The sequence below is a fragment of the Pyrgilauda ruficollis genome, unplaced genomic scaffold, assembly GCF_017590135.1.
Source record: "Pyrgilauda ruficollis isolate IOZ18807 unplaced genomic scaffold, ASM1759013v1 scaffold303, whole genome shotgun sequence".
Classification (NCBI taxonomy): domain Eukaryota; kingdom Metazoa; phylum Chordata; class Aves; order Passeriformes; family Passeridae; genus Pyrgilauda; species Pyrgilauda ruficollis.
The window spans coordinates 1-24,168 of NW_024524412.1; the positions used below are offsets into that span (position 1 = coordinate 1).

Below are 24,168 nucleotides of genomic sequence, written 5' to 3' on the forward strand. Positions count from 1 at the left end.
ACACGAGACACAGCTTTGTATTTCACACATTCAGTTGGCGGCCAATCACTAGTGGGGTTCCCCAAGGTTCAGTATTGGACGAGTCCTGTTTCATACCTTGATTGATAATCTGGACATGGAGATTGAGCGTACTTTTGGTAAGTTCACAGATAACAGATTTGTGAAGGAATGTTGATCTGCTGAAGGGTGGGAAGGCTCTACAGACCTATCTGGACAGACTGGATCAATAGGTCGAGGCCAACTATATGAGGTTCAGTAAGGCAATGTGCCAGGTCCTGCACTTTGGTCACAACAACCCCAGGGGATGCTACAGGCTGGAAGCAGAGTGGCGCAGTGGAAAAGGACCTGAGGGTGCTGATCGACTGCCAGCTGAACATGAGCCAGCAGTTTACCCAGGTGGCCAAGAAGGCCAATGGCCTCCTGGCTTGTATCAGAACTAGTGTGGCCAGCAGGACTAGGGCAGTGATCATTCTTCTGGATTCAGTGCTACAGAGGCTGCAACGTGAATCCTGTGTTCAGTTTTGGGCCCCTCACTAAAAGAAAGACATTGAGGTGCTGGACTGTGTCTAAAGAACAACAAAGCTGGTGAAGGGTCTAGAGAACAAGTCTTATGAGGAGAGGCTGAGGGAACTGAGGTTGTTTAGTCTGGAAAAAATGAAGCTGAGGGTAGACCTTATTGTTCTCTACAACTATCTGAATGGAAATTGTAGCAAGGTGGGTGTTGGGCTATTTTTCAAAGTAACAAGTGATAAGACGAGACAAAACAGTCTCAAGTTGCACCATGGGAGGTTTAGGCTAGATATTAGGAAATATTTCTTCACCAAAATGGTTGGCAGGTTTTGGAACTGGCTGACCAGGTTGATACCTAAAGATTTTTTGCTTTTTATGTATTCTTCATGTATTTTTAGCTTTATAGATTTTTAAGGCATGGTTGCAACTTCTAGTACTTTTCCAGCTCTCTTTCCCACAATGAACAAACTGTTATTGATGCATTTTTTGAATTCTGTTTAGTCTTGTTTGTTTGTTTAGCAAGGACATTTTATTTTGCATCACATAATTGTAGACATAATAAAGGTAGAGCAAGGACATGGGGGAGATCACCACTGGGGCAGAACCCAGGGGGGAGATTACCTAACCAACTGCTCTTCTAAGTGGACAATATTTGCTAGATATACTAATTACTCAATCTTATAAAATTGTACTAATCTAATTTGGGGCACGGTTTTTACCATATCGTGCACCTGAAAGCTTTCAAGTAAAGGTTTGCTTTTATATGATAATTTTAACATTATTTGGGAAGGTTTTGTTCTATTTCCAGGCTTTAAGGGAACTGGTAGAGTCACCATTCCTGGAAGTGTTCAAGAAACAACTGGACATGACACTTTCTGCTATGGTGATGTTCGGTCAAAGGTTGGACTTGGAGGTCTTTTCCACCTTTACTGGTTCTATGATTCTATGATAACCTCAGTAATATATGCAAACTGTTTTCCTCTCAAATGGTTTCCTTACATTATAGTATTGTATATAACTTTATATACAGTCCAAAAGTGGGCTACAAGGTAAAATGTTTTAAATAAGTTTCTCCAAAACACCAAAAGTTAAAAAATAACTACAAAGCAGGATTTTTCTTCATATTTTTAAATACTTTTCACTTTTAAATACTGGTTCAAAGTTTGTGATTGTACCATGGAAGGACCAACTTCTTTTCAATTTTTAAATATTTATCATTAGGAACATAAAGCTATTATAGAACAAAACAGTTATGCTCTATACACTCAAGGTATTCAAAAATATGATTCATGTTTTCAGTCTGTAGATGAATGGTGGCAATTCAAATACAGCATAATCTGTATAACTTGACAAAAAAATACAGATGGACAATCTGATTATTTAAAAGACAATCTGCACAACTTCATATAAGCCAGCTCAGCCCAATTAAGTAATAGTAATTTTTTTTCCAAGATGTACCAAATTTTTCACAGATAAATTTGTCAAAATAAGATTTTCAGGTTTTCAGACAGGATAACAATGATCATCTCTCATCCTCATTCCCAATACAAGTTCTACAAAGTAATTTCCTTCACATCTAGATCAGCAACATTCAAATTCACCAAACGGACACAGATATTCAGAGAACAATATGCGATGGATCAGAAAATTGTCTTCTCAGCCTTTCAAATTGGTTCAGCTTATGAAAACAGCCATTCTAGAATCATGGGCTGCTTCTGCAAAGACCACAGCTGTATAAATACTACAGATCCTTTAACAGGAAGAAGAGAACTCAGAATGCACAGATATGTGGCAGTGACTGGAAAGAGGGCTGGGCTCAAAAGACAGGGGGAACTTTTTAAAAAAATGTGAAAGATCCCTTCTAGAAGAAAAGACCTAATGGCTACTTGCACATGGACAATCTGAGAGGCCGATAGCTGCCTTTTAAAATTTGTTTTTAAAGCAGTCAATTAATGCCTATTTCTCAATTTTGCAACTCCTTCTGTATTCTTTAAGACTTACAACTCTGATTGGGCAGGGCCAGCTGTAGTGAAGTACCAGTGCTTTTATCTAAAAGCAAAATATTATTTACAATTAGTATCTGTAGTTTAATTTTATTTACAGAATTGCGAAAATACATCATATTTAATGCAAATAATGATATAAGAATTATATATTGGTTTGTAAACTTCCCATACCTTTGCAAAATAAAGTTATCCAATTAAATTAATGAACAGTTAGTTGCCTGTGTTCAACAACTACAAGAAAAGGCAAAAATGGAGTTAAGCTCTTTATATTTTGGACTTTTTTTCCTTTTACATTCCCATCAGTAGCTATGGTGGAATTAACCACTGCTTGGTTGATTTTAAAATGAAGAAGTATATTTGAGATATATTTTTTAACATTACTATATAAAATGTTCACTAGTGATGTAGTAAACATGCAGCTTTTTATCTTATTTGCCTTACTAGCATTAACATATAGGCACTTTTCTAGATATTCAAATGAATAAAATAACTCTGTAATAAGGCATATTCCATGTACACCATTTGAAAAAGGCAAATAAAAAGGAAAAAGTTATGGAACATGAAAGCTGCATGCATATGTAATTGTGTGTTATGTATGATTTCATCTCTATAAAGAAAATTAACAGATAAAGTATTTTTTTCAACACTGTGCAGATCACATTTAATCATTCACCAAATCTTTATTAAATTGCTATTTTTAATTTATTTTCAGTTACCTACCATACTATAGCAAACAAGACTTTCAGTTTTCTTTTGAGAGAAAAAAATAAATCTGGAACTTTTTTTTCTTGAAATACACAGTTCAGTGAAACATCCAGCAGTCTCTGAAGAGTTTCCAGCTACAGGACATGGATAAAAGACCTCAAAATCAGTACTAGTCTGCCAGAGACTTCTCTTAATGAGCATATCCAGAATCAGAGGCAGGCAAATATCTGATATTTAAATTATCATAGCAAATAGACAGAACTTTCCAATATGAAGTACAATCCTTATAACTGATGAGTTTTTGATTGAGGCAAGAATCAGTGCAACATTTTCTACATGAACCTCATAGCGTGGCTTTATCAAGAGGAGAAAAACACATGCAGGATCTGAAAATAATGTACTCATCCTCATTGTAGGCTGGGAATGTTGTCCTATGTAGCCTAAATTACTTCAGTAAATATTACAGTGTACCTTCTCACAGCTTCGGGAATGCCCCAGATATGCAAGAAAGCAGTCCACATTTATAATGATCAGATGACTTTTAGCTTTCAGGCACTGTCTTGCCCTCTCATACAGAATCTTCCTAGAAATTTCTGGATCATGTTTAATAGCAACATTTCTTTAGCACATATTGCATAACTAAAAAACCCAATAGAAACATACCTGGGAAAAAATAAAGCTTTTCATACACTTATTCCTTCAGAGCCAAAGATCTTCATAAGAGTAAGACAATAGAAAAGGCAAAGTCATAAGGATATTGACAGCCCTCAATTATTACCTGACATTTTATGTAACAAGATGATTCATCATAGAAACAAACAGCAATGAACTATGATTATAACAAAACAAAACCTGTTAATAAGTCACTTAGGCTTTACTGAACTCCCTCCCTCCCCACCAAAATACTACAGATTTTTGTGCACATAAAGCACATAGAGTATGCTATACGTGCATTTGTCTTTTGTGCTTTTTAGACATGTACAAAACCTGCAAAAGTATCTTAGGAATGTTGACAGCGAAATTCTGCAAGTTGTTTAAAATTAAAGCAGTAACCCCTGTTGGTGATTCAAAGCTGTACACATTCTTCATCTTCTAAAGCAATCAAAATAGCCATATGCATGTTATCAAAACATCTATTGATAATTACACACTGACTCTGCAAAAAATTTAGGAGAGAGCTAGTATTAAATATTCAGCCTCATGGTAATTCAGTGCTTCTTTACTTCAATACACAAACCCTAGAAACAATAAAACATTGAGTGCTCTATGCACTTATCGGTCACTTCAAGGTGGAATGCTCATCCAGTCTTGTTCTGATCACTGCAAAGGCAAAACAGTAGTGAAAATTTTGAACACTAATAGGAAAACCAGAACTTGTTAAACCCCTTAAATAGTATCAGCACTATTATCACATTTGACTTGCTGGCTAGTGATAGCTATGTCTTAAATGATCCACCTACACTAGTTCTTTAACAATATACAATTAAAAATGAGAATCATTACTGGGCTACCTCTTACAGAAGGATGAAACTACAATGACTTTTGGAGTCTGACAACAAATAGAATCTAAAAATAGAGGTAGTCTATGGCATACATAGAAAAATGATAAAACCCCATTTTCATAGAATCATAGAATATCTGAGTTGGAAGGGACCCATAAGGATCATTGAGTCCAACTCCTGACTCTGCACAAGACAGCCCCAAGAAGCACACCATGTGCCTGAGAGTATCGTCCAAATGCTTCTTGAACTCAGACAGGCTTGGTGCCGTGACCACTTCCCTGAGGAGCCTGTTCCAGTGCCCAACCACGCTCTGAGCAAAGAACCTTTTCCTTATATCCAAGCTACATATCCCCTGACTCCGCTTCATGTCATTCCCTCAGTGCCACTGCCACCTGTGAGCTCCATACCTTCCAGCCCCTCCGTTACATACAATGCCACCCCCCCACCTCACCTGCCCTGCCAATCCCTCCTGAAGTGCCTGTAACCACCTACATGTATTAAATCTAAGCACTGATTCATGCTAGAAAGACATTTCTAGATCACATACTTCTGTTTGGCCTTAAATATTTAAAGTAGTGAATCAAGAATTAAAAAAAATGAATGCATACCTGCTAATGCTAGAATAAAATAGGCTTTCCTGCCGTTTTCTCTTGCACATATGATGTAAAACGCTTTAAGAATTTTGGATATTCTCGTTTTGCTACTGCCCGTAACACTGATGCTGGTGCCCATCCTCCTGGGTTCACTAGAAGTAGACAGTAAGCCAGTCATTGAAATACAACAAATCTGCTAAAAGCTAGAAAAGAAAATTTAAGTTTGCATTCCTGTAATTATTTCTGAAGTAGCAGAAAAGGATAATGAGCGGAATTTAAACCCTTACAGCTTGTATTGCAGCACTTTCTACTCTTATTACTCTAATTTAGTCCAGTTCTATAATGCTACTATTTAGAAAATATTAAACATGGTGTGTTGGCTTTGTGGAATGCCCAAATGAAAGATGATATTCTTTAAGTACTTCCAAAAAACACTGGAAAGACAGATTCAAGCTACTTCTCATTTCAAAGAAGTCAAGCCTTAACTTTTCAATAACTGCTGCATTTGCCTGTAGAGTTGCTACATAGCCAATGTCTTACAAATTATTTTTAAAGCACTTCAAGCAAAATTTGCTCTGATTATAAAATATGCTTAAATTCACTGGTCAAATACTTTGCTGAAAAAGATGCTACTTCCCATATAATCACAGTTCAGAATTTGTCAATGAAGATATATTTTTTAAATACTTGTGAAACTTCTAAACAAGAAACAAAGGAGTTTACCCCAGAGTTTAACATAATACAGTATTATTTGTACAGGATTTAATATGAGTTGTATCACTCCTATATGGCAAAGATTTACTGAACACAATTTTCAGATTGTGATTATTTAATAAGCTATGTAATAGGTGGTCAAAAATAATAAGCAGGTGAGATACTTGAAGTATTTTGCAGCTACAGGAGAGGAGATAATAGGTATGAGGTTCCAATATTATAATATGCTGCTGAATACTGGGTACAGTAACAAGAGTTTGGTTTTGCTAACTTTGCAGTCAAGATTCTGTCAGTTAAAAAAAAAAAGTAGACTACATTATACTATAGTTTGCAAACATCCTTTCACAAACATGGATTGTGTAAAAAAAATTGATAGTAATGCATGAATAAAACCCCCAGATTATTACTAAAACTTAAAGCTCATGCCAAGTCATGCCAATTGCAGACATTTCTTCTGCCCACTGCCCCCTTCACCCCAAGGTTCTGTACTTAGAACTGAGCTACACATTACTTTCATTTATTGCTCTCAAAATGCAACACAATGAAAGATCCCATTCACTGATTGATGTAGCACATTAATTTGAGTACTTTTGACCATGAAGACCACAAGTGTGATCCTATATATAAATTTAACAGAAAACTGCATCAACCTTTTTGTCCCCCAGTATTCAGCTCCCAGGAATTAACATATATAATTAATATCATACTGAATAATTTTAGACTTACCATTAGCTACATATGTAATCTTGCATAGGATATTGTCCCTGCTTATTTCCTTGTTCCCCTCTGGTGGGCTTACTAAAGTCTGACAAATCATAGCAATATTTATTTTGGCACGGACACAACGATTGTTCATCTATCAAAAAAAAAAAAAAAAGAAAAAAGAAACATTTGTAAACTTCAAACTAGGTTTATTTCAGCATATTCAAATGCTAACATTTTAATTTAATATAAAGCCTAAGGTAGTCCAAAAGTTATGTTTCTGGGAGTTTGCATTCTAGCACTGCATGGATGTGACATGAATGTGAATGAAATGAAAGGTACATGGTGAGTAGGGAAAGGGTTAAACTGAAACGCCTGAATCTCAAGTTTCTGCTTGCTTAATACAGTGAATTATTTCCATTATTGTGACAAGTAAGGAAACATCTAATGAATAATGCATCAGTGTTTACAAATATCAGTTAGCAACTTTTCCCTTGTAAGTAGGTAATGGCATAGTATTCAGCACAGAAACACTACAGAGAAAACAATCATTGCTACTGTCTGACAGAACCAAGGCAGAACTGTGTAAGCTGTAGGTTTAACAGATTCTGTATCTAGTTATACAAGCCTATCCTCATGTCTGACAATATTAAAGCGTTATTTATTCAATTCCATATGAAGGACCCTCAATTCTTTAAAATGTTTTCACCAGAAAGTTTGCTTCCATTTTTCTGCAACACCTTAGATCTGCCAACTGTTGAGATAAGGTAAGAAAGTTTTTGGCTCAGAATGCTTTCATCAGGTCATCGTATCATCTGGTATAAACAAACTGTATTTTTGAATATGCCCCGTCTCTCCCTCCCCTCCCCCCAGTATTGCAAGAGCATCACACCACATAATAGAAAAACGGCATCTTTGAAGCAGAACTTGATAGAATGAAAATAATACTTACAGGAGCACTGTCATGTTCCACAGAGAAATTGCAAACAATCCATGTTTCAGGATCATTTTCACTGAATGCTGGTATTTTTCTGATGGCAGACAAATACAGCACATCCCTTTGAGAAGCCGGCCACACTCTCTGCAGAGAAACACCTGAATATAAGCTTTTCCAGTTTTGCAAATTAAGTACTTACTATCCTTAGATAAAGGAAAAAAACAAACAAGGCAAAACAGGTCAGTCATGTTATTAGAGTAAAAAGGTTTATTCAAGTTAGTAATTTCATGCAGTTTTGAAAAATCAAGCAGAACACAGGTGTTGTACAGATGTATAACAGGTTATATGGCTATACTTAATTTTAAAAATTTAAGGTGAAAGTTTAAGGCCTTTGAAAGGCAGGGAGCCAAGTTGCAATGACCTTTTCAGTAGACAACCAGGAAGAGGCACTTCCTCTCCTCTCAATCTCAGGTTTACATTGTAATTAATACTTGTAAGCTACAAACTGAACTAGTGGTTAAGTAAAAATAGAAGCATCTACAGTTATTTATGTCTCCATAAATATGGTGAGAGAGAGAGCACATGAAATACTTCTAACAAATATTATTTCAAGAAGTTACTACTTTAATGAAAGAGATATGGTAAATTAGTATTATCTAAGAGAATATTTCAGAAGCAAAGTGTCATAAAATAAAGCAAAACTGTACAGAAGCCATTTTCCTGACACTCAATATGGGCAAAAAGTCTAGCTTTTACCACAACACTATTTAGTTCATACAACTGTGTTGTTCAAAAATCAGTCTGCTGTTCCATCAGTTTTAAGATAACCACATTACCAGTTTTAAAAAAAAATTGTTTCAATATATGAATATACTAATACTTAGAATCATGCAAGATTAGAGTGTACACTTCATTCCCAATTTTTTAGAACCTGTTAAGTTATAGCTATTGGGTTATAAGTCAAATGAACATTTTAGTAAAGCTAAATCAGAGCTAGTTGGGGTGAAAAACCATAATGAAGTTAAAAGAACAAATGTACCAGGAATTATAAGACCTCATAATGCAAATGCAGAATGTCAACTAATTCTGGTCAACAATAATTTGCATTACTGCAACAAAATGTATGATACAGGGGTAGGGGTTTCTTCCTTGTAGTCAGTGCAAATTTATTGCTTCGGTTTTCTTGAGATGAGCCTTGCCTTGCTGCCAGCGATATACTTAAGAGATTAAAAACAGTCCTCATTTGTTATTACAAACTCTATCAGACAGATACACAAACAAGTATGCTATCAAGCCAAGTTTGAAAAATTTACAAAATTGCAGTTCAATAGAGAAGTTGTTCTAAACTGTTGTTCTGGATAATGTTAAGATGGTAAAGTATTTCAGAATAGATTAGAACACATATAGTCCAGACTGTCTCACTAAGGTTTGTATACAGGCGATGTGTTATTACCTTATGCATCTGGTAAATGATGATGGCATTATCAGCTAGATTTTCCACAACATGGAAATTTTCAATTGTTGCTAAGGGGAGGGGAAATAAAAATCCATCAGTAAAAAAGCACAGATATTAGGTCAATGTTATAAACTATGTGCTTGCTGATAAACATGCAAAGATTAAGAATGGATTCCTTACTTTCCCAGTCATTACGAACATCAACATTCCAGAAGTAGTGGCAAACTTCATGCCCTGTTACCCCTTTAACGGCATGCGTTGCTTTCAAAGGATCTAATACTATTCCATTCTCTTCCACCTCTCTTCTGTACACCTATGGTCAAATACAAAGACAGAAATGAAGAGAAATTGCCAAAACTGCTCATGTTTTTATTACAATTTCATCAGCTTTGATAAAAACTTACACAGAACACTAACAAAAGAATAATTTGCCATGTCAGTGTTCTATGGTAACTACCAATGCAGATATTCTTGAAAGGCACTTCACATGCAAATACCACTATTTTGAAAAATCTCAACTCCAAAAATGATTAATATTACAGAATATCCTCAGTTGGAAGGGACCCATAAGAATCATTGAGTCCAACTCCTGACTCTGCACAAGACAGCCCCAAGAAGCACACCATGTGCCTGAGAGTATCGTCCAAATGCTTCTTGAACTCAGACAGGCTTGGTGCCGTGACCACTTCCCTGAGGAGCCTGTTCCAGTGCCCAACCACGCTCTGAGCAAAGAACCTTTTCCTTATATCCAAGCTACATATCCCCTGACTCCGCTTCATGTCATTCTCTTGGGTCCTATGACTGGTCACCACAGAAAAGAGATCAGTTGCCAGCCTGCCTGCCTGCTTCTGCTCATGAGGAAGTTGTAGACTGCAATAAGGTCTCCCCTCAATTGCCTCTTCTCCAGGCCAAACAAACCAAATGACCTCAGCTACCCCTCATATGGCTTCTGCTCAAGGCCCTTCACCATCTTCATGGCACTCCTTTGGATTCTCTCCAATGCCTTTATTTGCTTATTATATTGAGGTGCCCAAAACTGCACACAGGACTTGAGGGGAGGCCGCACCAGTGCAGAGCAGAGTGGGACAATCACCTCCCTTGACCAGTTCATGATGCTGAACTTGGTCACCCCAGCACCGGGTTGAGTCTTATGACTGCCAGGGCACACTCCTGACTCATATTCAACTTGCCGTGAAACCAAACGCACAGATCTCTTCCCATGGGGCTGACTTCCAGCCTTTTGTTCCCTAGTCTGTATGTACATCCAGGGTTGTCCCATTCCAGATGCAGAATCAGTCATTTGCCTTTGTTAAACTTCGAATGATTGGCTCCTCCCAATTTAGTGTCATCAGCAAACTTACTTAGTATCTTTTTGAGTCCTACGTCCGAGTCATTTATGAAGATGTTGAAGGGAACTGGCCCTAAAATGAAGTCCCAAGCTTTAAAATGGAACTTTACTGAAATCCCAAAAGATTACATTAACTGGCTTCCCTTGATCAACTAGGTGGGCTACCTTGTCATAAAAGGAAATGAAGTTTGTCAAACTGGACCTTCCCCTTGTGAAGCCATGCTGGCTGTGATCAGTGATTGCATTGTTCTTCAGGTGTTTTTCAATAACTCTTAGAATAATCTTCATAATTTTACCAGGCACTGAAGTGAGACTGACAGGTCTGTACTTACCAGGACCATCCCTCTTGTGTTTCTTGAAAATTGGGATAATGTTACCGAGCAACCAGTCAACTGAGACCTCTCCAGATTCCCAAGACCATTGAGAAATCATTGAGAGTGGCTTCACAATGACATCATCCAGCTCTTTGAGCATTTTTGGATGAATCTCATCAGGTCCCATAGACTTATAGGAATCCAGCTGGAGCAGCAAATCCTGCACAGTTTCACTATTAACTGGGAGTTTGTCATTCTCACAGCCTTGGTGCTCCAGCTCAAGGCTCTGGGGGTCCCAGAGGCCATCATTGGTATTGACAAGAGAGGTGAAGAAAGCAGTAAATGTCTCTGCTTTGTCTGTGTGCTTGTTTGTGAGGTGACTAAATTCATCAAGCCACAGACCAATGTTATCTCTGATTCTCTTTTTGCTGTTAACATATTAAAAAGCCCTTTTTGCTGTCCTTCACAGTGTTGGCCATTTTGAACCCTAATGGTGCTTTGTCCACACAAATTTTCTCCCTACAGTGGCGAGCAGCATCTCTGTAGTCCTTCCATGTCACCTGACCTTGCTTCCAATGTCCATACACCTTCCTTTTTTGCTTATCTCCAAAAGATCACTGTTCAAACAAGCTAACCTTCTGCCTCATCTGCTTGACTTCCAACATATGGCAGTTGCCTGCTCCTGTGCCCTTAGGAGGTGGTGTTTAAAAAGTGACGAGCACTGATGGACCACAGCACCTTCAAAAGCATTTTCCCAGGGAACCTTACTAGTTCCCTGAACAACCTGAAGTCTGCTCTCCTCATTTCCAGGGTTGAAGCTTTGCTGACACTTTTTCTCCTGTCAACAGAGATTTTAAACTCGATTGTGGAAGGGGCTAACAGCGGGCCTGTTAGCTAAAGGAGCGAGAAGAAGCTGAGAAGAAAGAAGAAGCTGATAAGGAGCTCTCTCCAAGGCTGTAACCAAGGAGACCAAGAGAACTGAGGAACTGAAGAAAGATAAGAAGAGAACTTTACAGCTGCACAAAGTATTTTTAGAAAGTTAGTTAAGTCACTGTAACTTTTCACCAATGGTGTTATGTTGATTTATTGTGTCCAATAGTTAGGGTAGAAGAAGCATAAACAATTAGAAAGTGTATAAAAGGTCAGCCATGTTCGATAATAAAGAGTTGCCATCTGAGACTGCTTGTGGTCTCTGCTTTGTGTCGTGACCGCCTTGACAGCGACACTCAATCGCTTCGTTGTCACTGTGGTCAAGGCGGCCGCCAATCTCCCCTCACAAGACCCTCTCTATTAAAAAACAACAAATCAAGGAGGGCATCTTTCCTAGTCAGCTCCCTTAGCACCTGTACCATGAAGTTGTCATCCAGGTGTTTTAGGGATCTCCTGTGTGGTAATCACATATCCTCTGAACAGAGACGTAGCTCTCTCCCAGGATTTTCTTGGGAAGCTGTGAGAAAACTCAGAGAAAATAATGAGAAACAACTCTTGTCTTCACTTGCTGCACCTGTTGTTGTGCACATGTGGAATGTGTTATGGAGATTTGTTTACCAAAGGGTGATTTCTTAACTGGACACTGGTGATGGTGTTTGGATTTCAATTGACCAATTGGATGTGTCTGTCTGTATCAGACTGTCTGCAAGGCCAATGTTTTTTCTTAATAGTATAGTAGTGTAGCATAGTATAGTACAATAAAGTGATTGATCAGCCTTCTGCCATCATGGAGTCAATGTTCATTATTCCCCGTTCAGGGACTTGCTGCTACGATACTCCTGGACTTGCTTGTACCAGCTGTGTGGTTAACATCTGGCAAGTTGAAGTCTCCCATAAAGACAATGGTGGTTGACTTAGAAGTGTCCCTTAGTTCCTTAAAGAATAATTAATCAGTGTCATCATCTTTGCTGGGTAGCCTATAGTAGACCTCGATGCTTTATTTGTTTTTCCCTTGATCCTTACCCCGAGGGTCTCAACTGTGCCACTGCCAACTGTGAGCTCCATACCTTCCAGCCCCTCCGTTACATACAATGCCACCCCCACCAAATCGCCTGTCCTGCCTATCCGTCCTGAATTAATCTACCTTATTTATCACTATACACAAGAATGTGTGCAAGCACAGTGGAGTAGCCTACAGTAACTTGTTACCAAATAAGATTTTCATACACTGAATTTGCATGTTGTCGTTTGACACTGGCAAAATGCCAGGCACCCAGGAAAGCTATTCACTCACCCTCTTTTGCTTTCAACTGGGCACTGGAGAGGGAAAAATAATTAATAAAGGGCTCATGAGTTGAGATGACGATTGGGAGAAAACATTCCCAGGGTAAAACAGGTTCAAATTTAAAGGTCTAAGGTACATTTATTATTAACAGTCAGAGGAGGATAATGAGAAGTAAAATATGCCTTTGAAACACCTGTTTTTCCTCACAGCCCTCCCTCTTTCCCACCAACAGCACAGGGAGACAAGGCATGGGGGTTTTGTTCAGTTCGTCACCTGAGATCTTTTTCTGTTCGCTCAGGTAGGGGAGTCTTTCCCCTGCTATGCCGTGGGGTCCCTCCCACAGGAGACAGTTCTCCGTGAACTTCTCCAGCATGTCTCCAATCTCACAAGCAGCAGTCCTAAAATTGCTGCCATGTGAGTCCTTCCCACGGAGAAACAGTCTTTCCGAAACTGCTGCGGCATGGGTCACTCGTCCACGGGGTGCAGACTTCTAAGGATAGGCTGCTCTAGTTTGGAAGCAAGGGACCTGTGTCTCTCTATCTCTGGGAGCAGGGGCCCTCTCTCTGTATTCGGGTCTCTCACTGGAACACAGCTTTCTCCAGCATCCACCTGCTCTGGTGTGAGTACTTCTCTCACAGGCTGCAGTGGATCTCTGCACCCCCCGTGGACTTCATGGGCTGCAGGGGAAGAGCTTATTTAACATAGTCCTCACCACGACCTGCAGAGGAATCTCAGCTCTGGCGCTTGGAGTACCTCCTCCCCCTCTCTTTCCACTGACCTTAGTGCCACCATGATGTTCTCCCTCACATGTCTTCACTTCCTCCTCTTCTCTGACTAGAAGAAAAACTGCTGCATGTAGGTATTATTGCCAACAAGTTCCACCAATTCAAAGATTAGTGCAGGATCCTGCAGGTTCCACATCGGGGAGTTGTTTGCCATGTTTCCACTGCCAGCAGGTAGCCCCACTGCCAGCAGGCAGCCCCACTGCCACCTAGTGGGCAGTGGTGTCTGCCGCGGTGCTGGCGCTATTTAACTCCTCTCTTCATGCAGGGCGCCAGAAAAGAGAAGCCACCGCTGCTGCCCCTGCCCTTCTGCCCATGGTACGGCTGGCTAGGGGGGGCCAGGCAGGCAAGGCTCGCCATGGGCCGCACTGAGATGATGGTGGCTGCAACGTGTCACCACATGCTGCACCAGGATGGCCCTGGCAGCAGCGCCTTGCCACCCCTGGAAAAAACTGCGCACTGTTTTGATTTTCTTCTTAAATATGTCATCACAGAGGCGTTACCAACCTCTCTAATTGGGTCAGCAGCATGTCCATCTTCAGAGCTATCAGAGATTGGCTCTGTCAGACATGATGGAAGCTTCTAGAAGCTTCTCACAGAAGCCACCTCTGTAGCCCTCCCCCGCTACCAAAAACCAGGCTGTGCCAAATCAGTACAGCACACTATGTTGATAGGAAGTTTTAAGTAGAAGAAAATGAGAAAGGAATCTCTAAAGAAAAAGCTATTGCAAGTGTTGCATAAGATTTTGCTGAATATATTAGAAGCTGCAGCTCGTATGGTCTCCAGTCCTAACTTAAACAATGCTATTCTCAGAGAGGAGTTTTAACAGCATAATTTTCTCAGTAATAGTATTCAAAGAGAATAAAAATATCCGTCTTCACAGCATATCATATCAATTAAGCAAAACAACAAATACTTACCTTCATTTCTCCTTCTTCTACCACTAGCTGCCAATTGGCATCTCCTCCTACATCTTGCAAGGAATATGTCATATGGTTTTGTACCATCTCTTCCACCTTTAAAGGAAAAATTACACATTTTTAAGTAATTCCTTTCATCTTCTTGTGCAGGCGACTGTATAGTATTGGAAGCCATAAGTCAATACTTCAAATACTGTGTAGGAGCTGAACTTGGATATTAGAGCCTTCTATTACAGGTTAAGATCAAGCAGGTACTTGTGGCCTTCAGAAACAAAAGCCAAAATCTTGATTCCACTTCCAATTTCATTCTTTATGGGTTCTTCCCTATCCTTCCTTTGTACCTTTAAACTGTCAAAACTCATTATTCCTACCTGAGACAGTTTTATTTCAGCATGTAGGAAATTACTTCCAGTACCTCCAAATAGAATTACAGTGTATTGTAGGACTTGAAAGACAATATTCACTGAAGAGCATTTAAAAAGATGAAGGGGAGGGAGGGGGGAGGGGAGACAGACAAACAAGCTCTAAAAAGTAAATACATATCAAAAGTTATATTGAAACAGCAGTGAGGGAAACAGTCATGAGAAAATCATGCCTAGTCTGTTTCTTTGGCATCTTTGCACATTTACCAACTAGAAAAACAGAACAGAAATGCTTACATTCAAAAAAATTATGATGATGCAGAGGTCCACTATTTTAAAATATTCATTTAAGAATACTTAGCTAGACAGTTGCATGTTTTTCTTAAAGGTCAAATATTTGATACATTTTTATCAAGCTATGTGAATACATTTTTTTTGTTCCAAATAATGTGCATGAAAATAGGGGGTGGAACAGGAAATGAAATTTTAAGTTAAATCTATGGTCTTGTTATGTTTCTTTTGTGTCTGTCCATTTTCAAATCCTATTCTCCCCAAATAAAAACAGAGACAAAAAGCTAAATTATCCATTGCTGTGTAATGTATACAAGTGCTGAAAGCAATTTAGTAATTTTTTTTGCCTAAGAAGTAGGTGACTATTAAAACTCATCACCTCAAATAAGTCCATGTAATTTACACTATTTTCCTGAATCAGTAGAAATTTCTTTTTTAAAGAGGAAATGCATTGCAAGCAAATGTTAATCAATTGACCAACATATGGATTAGTCTAAGAACTGTATAATCACAAGATTAACAGCCTGAACCTATGGGTGGTTTTTGTACAACTTGAAGGAAAAAAGTAATTGAATCAATTCAAAATCCTTAAAAATGCAACATAAAAATAAAATCCTTTCAACAGAAATGCTCCTTTATCTTATTTTAACTATAGAATTCTCTACAGAAACCAAATTATCAGTCCAGTTTTGGGGGTTTTCTTTGTTTTCTTTAAGTTTTTTTTAGTTAAAATGAAGTATAAACATCCACAAGATACATGTTTCTGCTTTTAGACAGGTTATCTTTTCCTGCCACTTACTAACAGGTTTCCTACCAAATATTCTTCTAATTATTTTTTTCCAGGGAAACAACGACACATTACAAGCCAAGCCAGGTAAGAATGTGAGGTATATAAATATTCAATTTTTTAGCTCTAGGTCACACTTCTTTCAGAAAGGAATCCTCCCTATGCTCCTGAAACTTTACCTGCAACATATTCAGGGTCCCTATCTTTTCCCCTGGCTCCTAATCTATTAGGGACAATGTCAGCTTATATGTGATTGTTTTGTATTTTGCTGCTTTTTGCTTTATGCCAAATGCAGAAGGAGGAGGAGAATAGCAAAGAAAGAAGAGAATGAAGCATTGACAGGAGTATCAGAGAATCATAGAATACCTGAGTTGGAAGGGACCCACAAGGATCACAGCGTCCAACCCCTGACTTTGCACAGGACAACCCCAAGAATCATATAATGTGCCTAAGTACAATCTAAATAGTTTAAGGCCTTTGGAATTGTTCAGCATTTAGCCCCCTGACTTCCTCTGAAAACTTCAAAGGCATCTTTAGTTTGTTTCTCTCCCTCTCTTCTCCCAGTAAAGTTTCATTCATGCTAATACATCTTTCAGACAGCTTCCTCTTAGGTTTGGGAAAGGGGAGGTATTATCATTGCAGCTTTCAGAGGAAAGAGAATGTTGTTTTTCGCTAACAAGCAATTACTTCTATTTGACCAAGTAATTGCAGTGCCTTCAACTGCCTTGTGCATACTATCTATCGAAACTCTGACCTACCTGCTGGTTGCTGTCAGCCTGAACCTATTTCAGGTACCACATTAGGCACCGAGTCAATATTCACAACTTCTTTCCCAGTGGGGAGGCCACACTATTACCTCTGGGTTCCTGGCAGACTACAGGAATGATCTGCAAAAATACTTATATCCCATGCAGCCTTGGTCTTAACATTAAATGGGCAGATCTTCATTTAAAAGGCCCTCAGAAGAGCTCAATCTATTTTAAAATCTGATAGTCCTTTAAAAGGAGAAAATTATTTGCAACACATTTGAAGCATTTTAAGCCCACAACTTCTCACTCAACTGGCAGAGACAAATCAATACCTTTCTGAAGGCACATTGAAGAACCAGCTCCTGTCAGAATATGTTTATGCATCTTCATCTTAAAAGCAAAGCTGCAAGTTTCTACTTGACCTGTTACTAAGATTCCCTTCATATAAATGAAGTCTAGAAAAAAGCCCCATTTATTCAGAATCAAGATTTATCTTGCCTTTCCAAAAGCCAAATCCTCAGCCTGGGGACAGAGGAAAATTTCCTAATAATAAGGTCTACAGCAGGTTGTCACCAAAAAGTGTGCTGCTATTCTCTCCATGCTCTCAGTTGTCTTTCACCTGCTTGTTCACTAGCAATGAAGCTCCAGAGCAGGTGAAGCAACTTAATGAACTGGCAAGTTTGTTCTAGGGAAGATAAGGGGGAAGAATGGGGCAGAGGGGAGCAGGTTTCTTGTAAGTTAGCAGGATCATTCCTTCTGTAGTCAGTTAACTTGAAACCACATCCTAAGACACTGGGTAGTAGCTTCTACACAGTATAATCCCTGCAGCTGCTAGAAAGAGCAACACCTTGACCCCATAATCCAGTCCATTTGACCTTGATCTTTAATGTCGATTTGCATTATTGTGATATGGACCTGGTCAATCTCAGATTTAAGTGGTTAGGTTTTCAGCCACACTAGTGGCCTGATACTCAGGTTTACCATATAGACCCACAAATATTATCACAGACCTAAGAGGTGAAAATGAGAAGGTTCACACATTTTAATGACTCTTTCCCTTACATTGGACTGGCAATGCCGCCTAGATAGAAAATGAATTCTATCTTTAGAATCAAACTTGTTTTCTATTACTTGATTTCCTCCCTCCTCCCCTACGAAACTAAACTTGAATTATTAATATGACTGGAGTACCGGTAGATCAGCCTATCGGTGTTGTGCAATATGACCTGTATACTTTTCCCCTTGTAAAAAATTCAAATTCCAGAAATTAACTGACTGCAATAAGTCAAGGCAAGTGTTGGGATTTCAGTCCAATAAGCAAATCCTTAAGTACTAGGGTTCTGCTCATGAAGCTGGTGGCAAGGTATGCAGGTAGTATGATTCCAGGCTCTGTTACTCAGAAGAAAAATCCATTCCATCTATTTGAAAAAGCAGGCTGTTTGTAGTGTGTCAGAGACTGGAAAGATGGATGTCTTGAGACATTTTGGGATGCACGTATGTGTGTGTGTGTGTGAGGGGAAGGTTGGGCCTTGCCCTGGCGACACAGTGAATTATCCCCCCCTCCCCACCCTCAGAGCCAATATCCCAGCCCTGCAGGGGTGCCAATCATGGAACACTGGAGGCAGAGCTCCACTCTCACCTAACCCAGCTTCTGAGTGGCTGGAAGTCTCACTGGGGGGAGGGGCCATGAAGGTCAAGGGGTATTTAAGGCTGAGCATGAAGCCAGCAAATGTTTTGACCCTACCTTCCTCTGGGAGTTTCTCTCTGAACACTGCTGGAACTCAGGAGTTGGTAGCTATATGTGTGCTTTTCTATATCTTTTATTTCTGTCTTTCTCTCCTTCTTCTGATTCCTTCTTGGAACATTTTGAGCAATTTAACATCTCATAGGTTTAAAGTTTGCTAAGTTGAATGGACCAAATTAATGCTGTGAGAAATGTTTTATGTTGACTGAATGTTGTAGCAAACCTTTTGCCAAAGCTCTCTGATTTCTCTAAAGTTTGCCAGTAAACTTCTGTCTTGTTTTGACCACTTGAGAATATCTGGTCAGTATTTCTCCTGTGTATCTAACCCAGAGTATATGAACCACTGTAAAGTCCTTTTATTGTGGCCTTACACAGCATTAGTTAAAAATTTTAAAACAAGCAAACAAACCCAAAACCAACAGACCCCAGAAGGAAGCCCCATATTCACAATCATATGGACCACAGCAGAAGGAAAGTAATGGCATGAATGCTGTTTGAAATTTTTTTGAAAGACCAAACACATGAATTCACCTATCTAATTCAACTTTAAACTATGCTCTTCAGAGCAAGCACCTAGAGTAATTTTGTACATTACTGGAATATGTCACCACAACTAAATTAACTTACTTATTCAGGATGTCAGACATTTTCTGAAGCATAATTGAGTATATTGGAACTCTTCAGTAAAAGTTCTCATATCCACAATCTCATTTTTTTAACAACACACTTTATGACCTTTTGGTAATAAAACTAGTTGTAGAGGTAAAAAATTATAATAGAGAACCTTAAAATTTGGTGTCTTAATGTTATTATAAGCGACAAATTTTAAAGACAGAATTAAACCTTTGATTTAAAAACAAGAAAAACTATTCAATTTGAAGCAGACCATCTCCAGCCCACACAAACCAGGTGTTATTTTATTACTTTTATTATAATTAGAAATGCAAAATTTTCAAGTTGTAGGTATTTTTATTAAAGCTAATGAAATCAGTCCAACAGTTCACAAGATTTGGGCCTCTGCACAAGTGATATGCATGCAAGCAGAATGTAAAAAACCAACCATTTAGTATAGAAATATATAATTTTGTCTCAACATACTAGTTTAAACAGTGATTTATGTAACAAAAAACACAGGTTCTAGAGGAGAGGATGAAATGTAGTAAAGATACACAACCCCCACTCTACACATTAATACAGTACCTGGGTGCTGAATCTGTGAACATCAAAGGCACTGACTAGATCAATGGAAGACATGGAGGAAGAGCGACTATAGGGCTACCAGAGACAGACAAAGAAAAAACCAAGTAATCAGAACAAAGGCACAACAGAGCGTTCAGTACCAACTTGCAAGCACAAGATAATGAAGAAAATGAAAACATAAAGCACCATAAGAAGCAAGCACAGTGGCAAATACTGATTTCACGCACCTATGATGTATTATGCTCCCAGTATAGCCCTAAAAAAGGCACAGTGTTTCAAATAACACTAAAAGAAGTCAATTGATCCTAATGCAAGAGACTGTATTTTTTTTCTACCAATTAAATTAATTTTGGTGAAGGTATTTTAAACACACCTAGGTTAGCAAGTTGTTGGTTTTTTTCTTTATAATCTCTAACTGACAAGCTTGATACAAATCAAGAGTATTCTAAATAGATACTGAAATCAGGAATTTTTTAGCCAAGACAGAAAACAGTCCTTTTTCAATTCCAGCTACTTCAATTAAAAATTAGTAAACCACTGAAAGTTATTCTAGAAACATCTAAAAAAATAATTTAAAAACAATCTTACCTATCCATACAAAATAGTATATACAAATACAAGTCAGCCAATTATACAGAGGAGATCACGAGAAATATCTTACCTTTTGGACAAATCTATGAGTCCCCACAGCAGAATATGCATCTCCGGGAGGTAAGGATATTGGCCAGTATAATCTGACCTTTTCACTTTGGGACTGCAACAAAATAACTTTCATTATTAGTAGTCAGCTGTTACTGGATGGACTATGAAAGAGTGAGGCAACTTCAATCTTTATAGTGGCTACAACTAATGCTGTCCATGACAGACATGAAGTTGTCATCCTGCTGGAGTTCTCAGGAAGCAAATGGGCCTGGAGACTGAATCACCCATTTGTCTATACTTCAAGGTATATTTCCAGGTTAAGCAAAATAGATTGGCATCATCACAGATGTTGCATCCATGTAGTAGTACTACAGAAACTCAAAATTTTTACCTTCTCCTAAGAGACCCCAACATAGATAAACTCTGTTGGGTACTATATGTCCACTAGGCAGTCTTATAATTCTTAACCAAGTCATTGTATTCACTATATTCATAAGCCAAAAACATTTTAAGACAAAGGAGGCATCATTTTATTATTCCCTCTCATTTTATACACTACTATATTTTCTCATATTCCATATATTTCATCACACACATCCCTTTTTGATCCTTGTCACTGAAGAGTATTCAAGAAATGAGTTAGAGAAATAGCCAGAGCCTACACAATTTTTAAACAAAACCAGACACCAATAGAACTGTCTTTCCTATTTCACATACTGCTACAGTCAAAAGAAACTTCAGAGCAATAATTAGGTTTTGAAAAATAGCTGCATCATTAGATATTCTTATTTACCCAGGGCATCAGTTACATATAAAGAAAAGTTTTATACAGGACTAATACATTTATTTAGGAGTTAGAAACCAGAGACAATCAATTAGCTTAACATTTATACTATCCTTTTCTATGCAAGCTGTCAAGTCAATTTCTCAAAATTAATGTTAAAAAATTATATTTAATTGTAAATATTATATAGTGAATCCCACTTATAAGTGTCAGTCTGAAATATCTAGAGTTTCAGAAGATGCACCCCAGGACTGATTAAGTCACAGAAGTCTTCCATGAAGTGCCCATCATTAACACATTTTTCAACTATCAATACCTGTTCTTCCATTTTATCCTGTCTATCAAGAGCAGCTTCAACAGCATCAAAGAATTCTTCTTCATTAATCAGACTATTAGGACCCTCCTAGAGCATAAGAAACAAAACTAGTTCAAGATCTTGGATACATAAGAGCTCCACTTAAGTTCAATATTAGAAATAGCTATTTATGTATTATGTGAATAACTGACAGAAGGAAATTTTTCCATAGACCTTAAATATTTTCACCAATATTCATATATTAGAATTCATCTGAAAACTCTACTTGTTAAAGGAAGTTATTTCCTTGAAGTACAATTTAGGGTTACTTAAATAAACAAGCAAAAACCCCAGGAAACCGAAGACTGAGTAACGGTGTCAATATGCTTTGATATGAGATTTAGGCTTTAATTAACAAATATCCTCTCTTTAAAATGTTTACCATACATAAGTAAATATGCTAACATAATTGTGTATTTAGACTCCTTCCAAGTATTGCATTGCCTTAGGGTGGATTTCAGATATGTGCTCAGAGCACAACAAGACAAAATCCTGTGGATCACTATTGAGAATTCTTAGAAAGAATACTTTAATAATAAACAGCAGGCAGAGTTGATTCAATTATTAAAAACTTGTGTCCACTAAGTAAAATGGTAATTTAGGAAAACTAGGTTTACTGCTTTTATTGTACTGTAAAAAAAACTAGTCCAGAAAATTTCAAAAATCTAGTTTACATCAGGGATATCTGGGAGAAGCAGTTGAGTTTATAACCAGGTAGACAAAGTTCAACTTCCTATCCATTCTTTTCTTTTACAGTGCCTCAGCCACAACAGAGAACATAAGCTCAAATACCTTTTAAATATCTCAACATATTAAAACTATTTCTCAGGCTATAATTTTTAAGTAGAAACCTGCTTAATTAATGCAAATAAAAGAATCGAGTTCTTAAAAATTATGCAAACTGCTTTATAGGTGCCTTACTTTACATTATTGTTCAGAAGTGTCCTAGGGTGAGGTGATGATACTTGTATCCCCAATCGTGTGTTCTGTTGGTGCTGGATGTTATGTACTGTGCCTTCAAGATTGGCTCTGAATAGCAAGGTTTGTTTTGGTTTGTTATCAGCCTGCTCCCCCATGGCTGGCGGGACAGAGAGACGGGGCAGTACATAGTGCGGTTTTTGCTTTTGGCTTTGCTTTTTGCTGCTTTGCTTTGCTCTTGCTCCTGCTTCGCTCCTGCTTTGCTACGGCATTTTTGTATGCTTCTTCAATTCTTCTCCTTTTCTCTATTTCCTGTAAAATTACATGATCATTTAAAGCAGCAAGAATATATTGACTGATAATAGTCAGTATGACAATAAATGGAATGATCAGTCTAAGTTTTATTCCCGAGGAACAATTGCAGAGGTGCTGATTTTCTGATTTTATTTGAATGCATGCATTATATGTACCCTTATAGATGCATATATAATATAAAGCTCAGGGAGCTAGCTACCTTGAGCATAACTTCTCTAAGTCACATGGAATAAACTAGATCAGCAAGAAAAATCTGGTATCTAGTTTAATCATAGCTATTCATGGTTTGTTGAGGGTCAGTTCCACTTCAGTGCCTGAAATGTTATGAAGAATATTCTGGGAGTGTTCTAGGGTGATGTTATGATGCTTGTATCCCCAATCGTGTGTTCTGTTTATACTGGATATTATATTCTGTGCCTTCAAGACTGGCTGAGAGTGAAGGTGGGGAGAAGAAGCAGCACAGAGTTTTGTTATCAAGAACTAGACTCACTCCTCCACAGTCTGCTGGAACACTGTTGTTGTCTGGGCACGGACGACGCAGAACACCGCGTGTTGTATTGCCCTAAATAGTTTATTTAGTTGTTGTTTTTGCACTGGGTGTTTGATAATCTGCACTGATCACATGGTCTTCCCCCCACCCCGAGCCCCGGTGGTAGTGGTTTGTCCCAGGTTTACTCCTCCCCTCGCCCCCTCCTCACTTGTATCCCATTGGCTGTGGCCCTCTTCCTCCGCTCCCCATTCCCTCGGGTTTAAAAGTCTCCCGCCATGAGGCATTCCCTCTCTATTTCTCCTGGGACACCACCTCCTTCTCATCTAGGATTCCCTGGAGTAATTCTACAATAAAGCTGTGAGATTGTTGGTCCCGAGAAGAGCGCCTCCAGTCTCTTACTCTGTCCTTGTAAAGGCTTCAAGGGGCCAGGGTCCATAGCTAGCCAGATCGCACCTGGCCCCAGAGAAACCAGCCAATTTACAGCAGGCTCACAACATGGGGCCATCTCCCACGAGGTCTGAGACGCCACGCAGCAACTGGCAATACACGTGTGGATTGCATAAGCTTTTTGACTGTCAGCTACCTTGACTTCTTCGTCGCTTTTTGGACAGCAGAGAGTCACGAGGGTGGGACCGACAATTCATTGCAGCCCAGAACAAACCGGTCTCAGGACACGAGACTTCCTTACATCATTCCAGCCAACCTAGGTCCCCAGGAAGGGGTGAGTATACCCCGTGAGTCATAGGGGGACCCCAGAGTGACCCCCAGGGGTGGGGGTTAGTTCCTGGTGAACAGGAAAGGTCCAGCCCGGGGGGGGGGGGGCGGGG

At 38.7% G+C, this 24,168-nt stretch overlaps 1 protein-coding gene across 1 annotated transcript in view; it reads right to left on the bottom strand.

Annotated features, from left to right (window-relative positions):
• Positions 1–1,520: 1,520 nt before the first annotated feature.
• Positions 1,521–24,168, bottom strand: part of LOC121356949 (ceramide transfer protein) — an 86,982-nt gene continuing 64,334 nt past the window's right edge. The window contains exons 9-18 of the mRNA XM_041473847.1: positions 21,580–21,666; positions 20,499–20,591; positions 19,838–19,912; positions 14,705–14,800; positions 9,306–9,438; positions 9,123–9,193; positions 7,685–7,813; positions 6,757–6,886; positions 5,332–5,468; positions 1,521–4,541 (exon numbers count right to left, since the gene is read on the bottom strand). Of these exons, the coding sequence (XP_041329781.1) occupies positions 5,341–5,468; positions 6,757–6,886; positions 7,685–7,813; positions 9,123–9,193; positions 9,306–9,438; positions 14,705–14,800; positions 19,838–19,912; positions 20,499–20,591; positions 21,580–21,666 (942 nt within the window). The 3' untranslated portion in view covers positions 1,521–4,541; positions 5,332–5,340. The remainder of the gene's footprint in view (positions 4,542–5,331; positions 5,469–6,756; positions 6,887–7,684; positions 7,814–9,122; positions 9,194–9,305; positions 9,439–14,704; positions 14,801–19,837; positions 19,913–20,498; positions 20,592–21,579; positions 21,667–24,168) is intronic.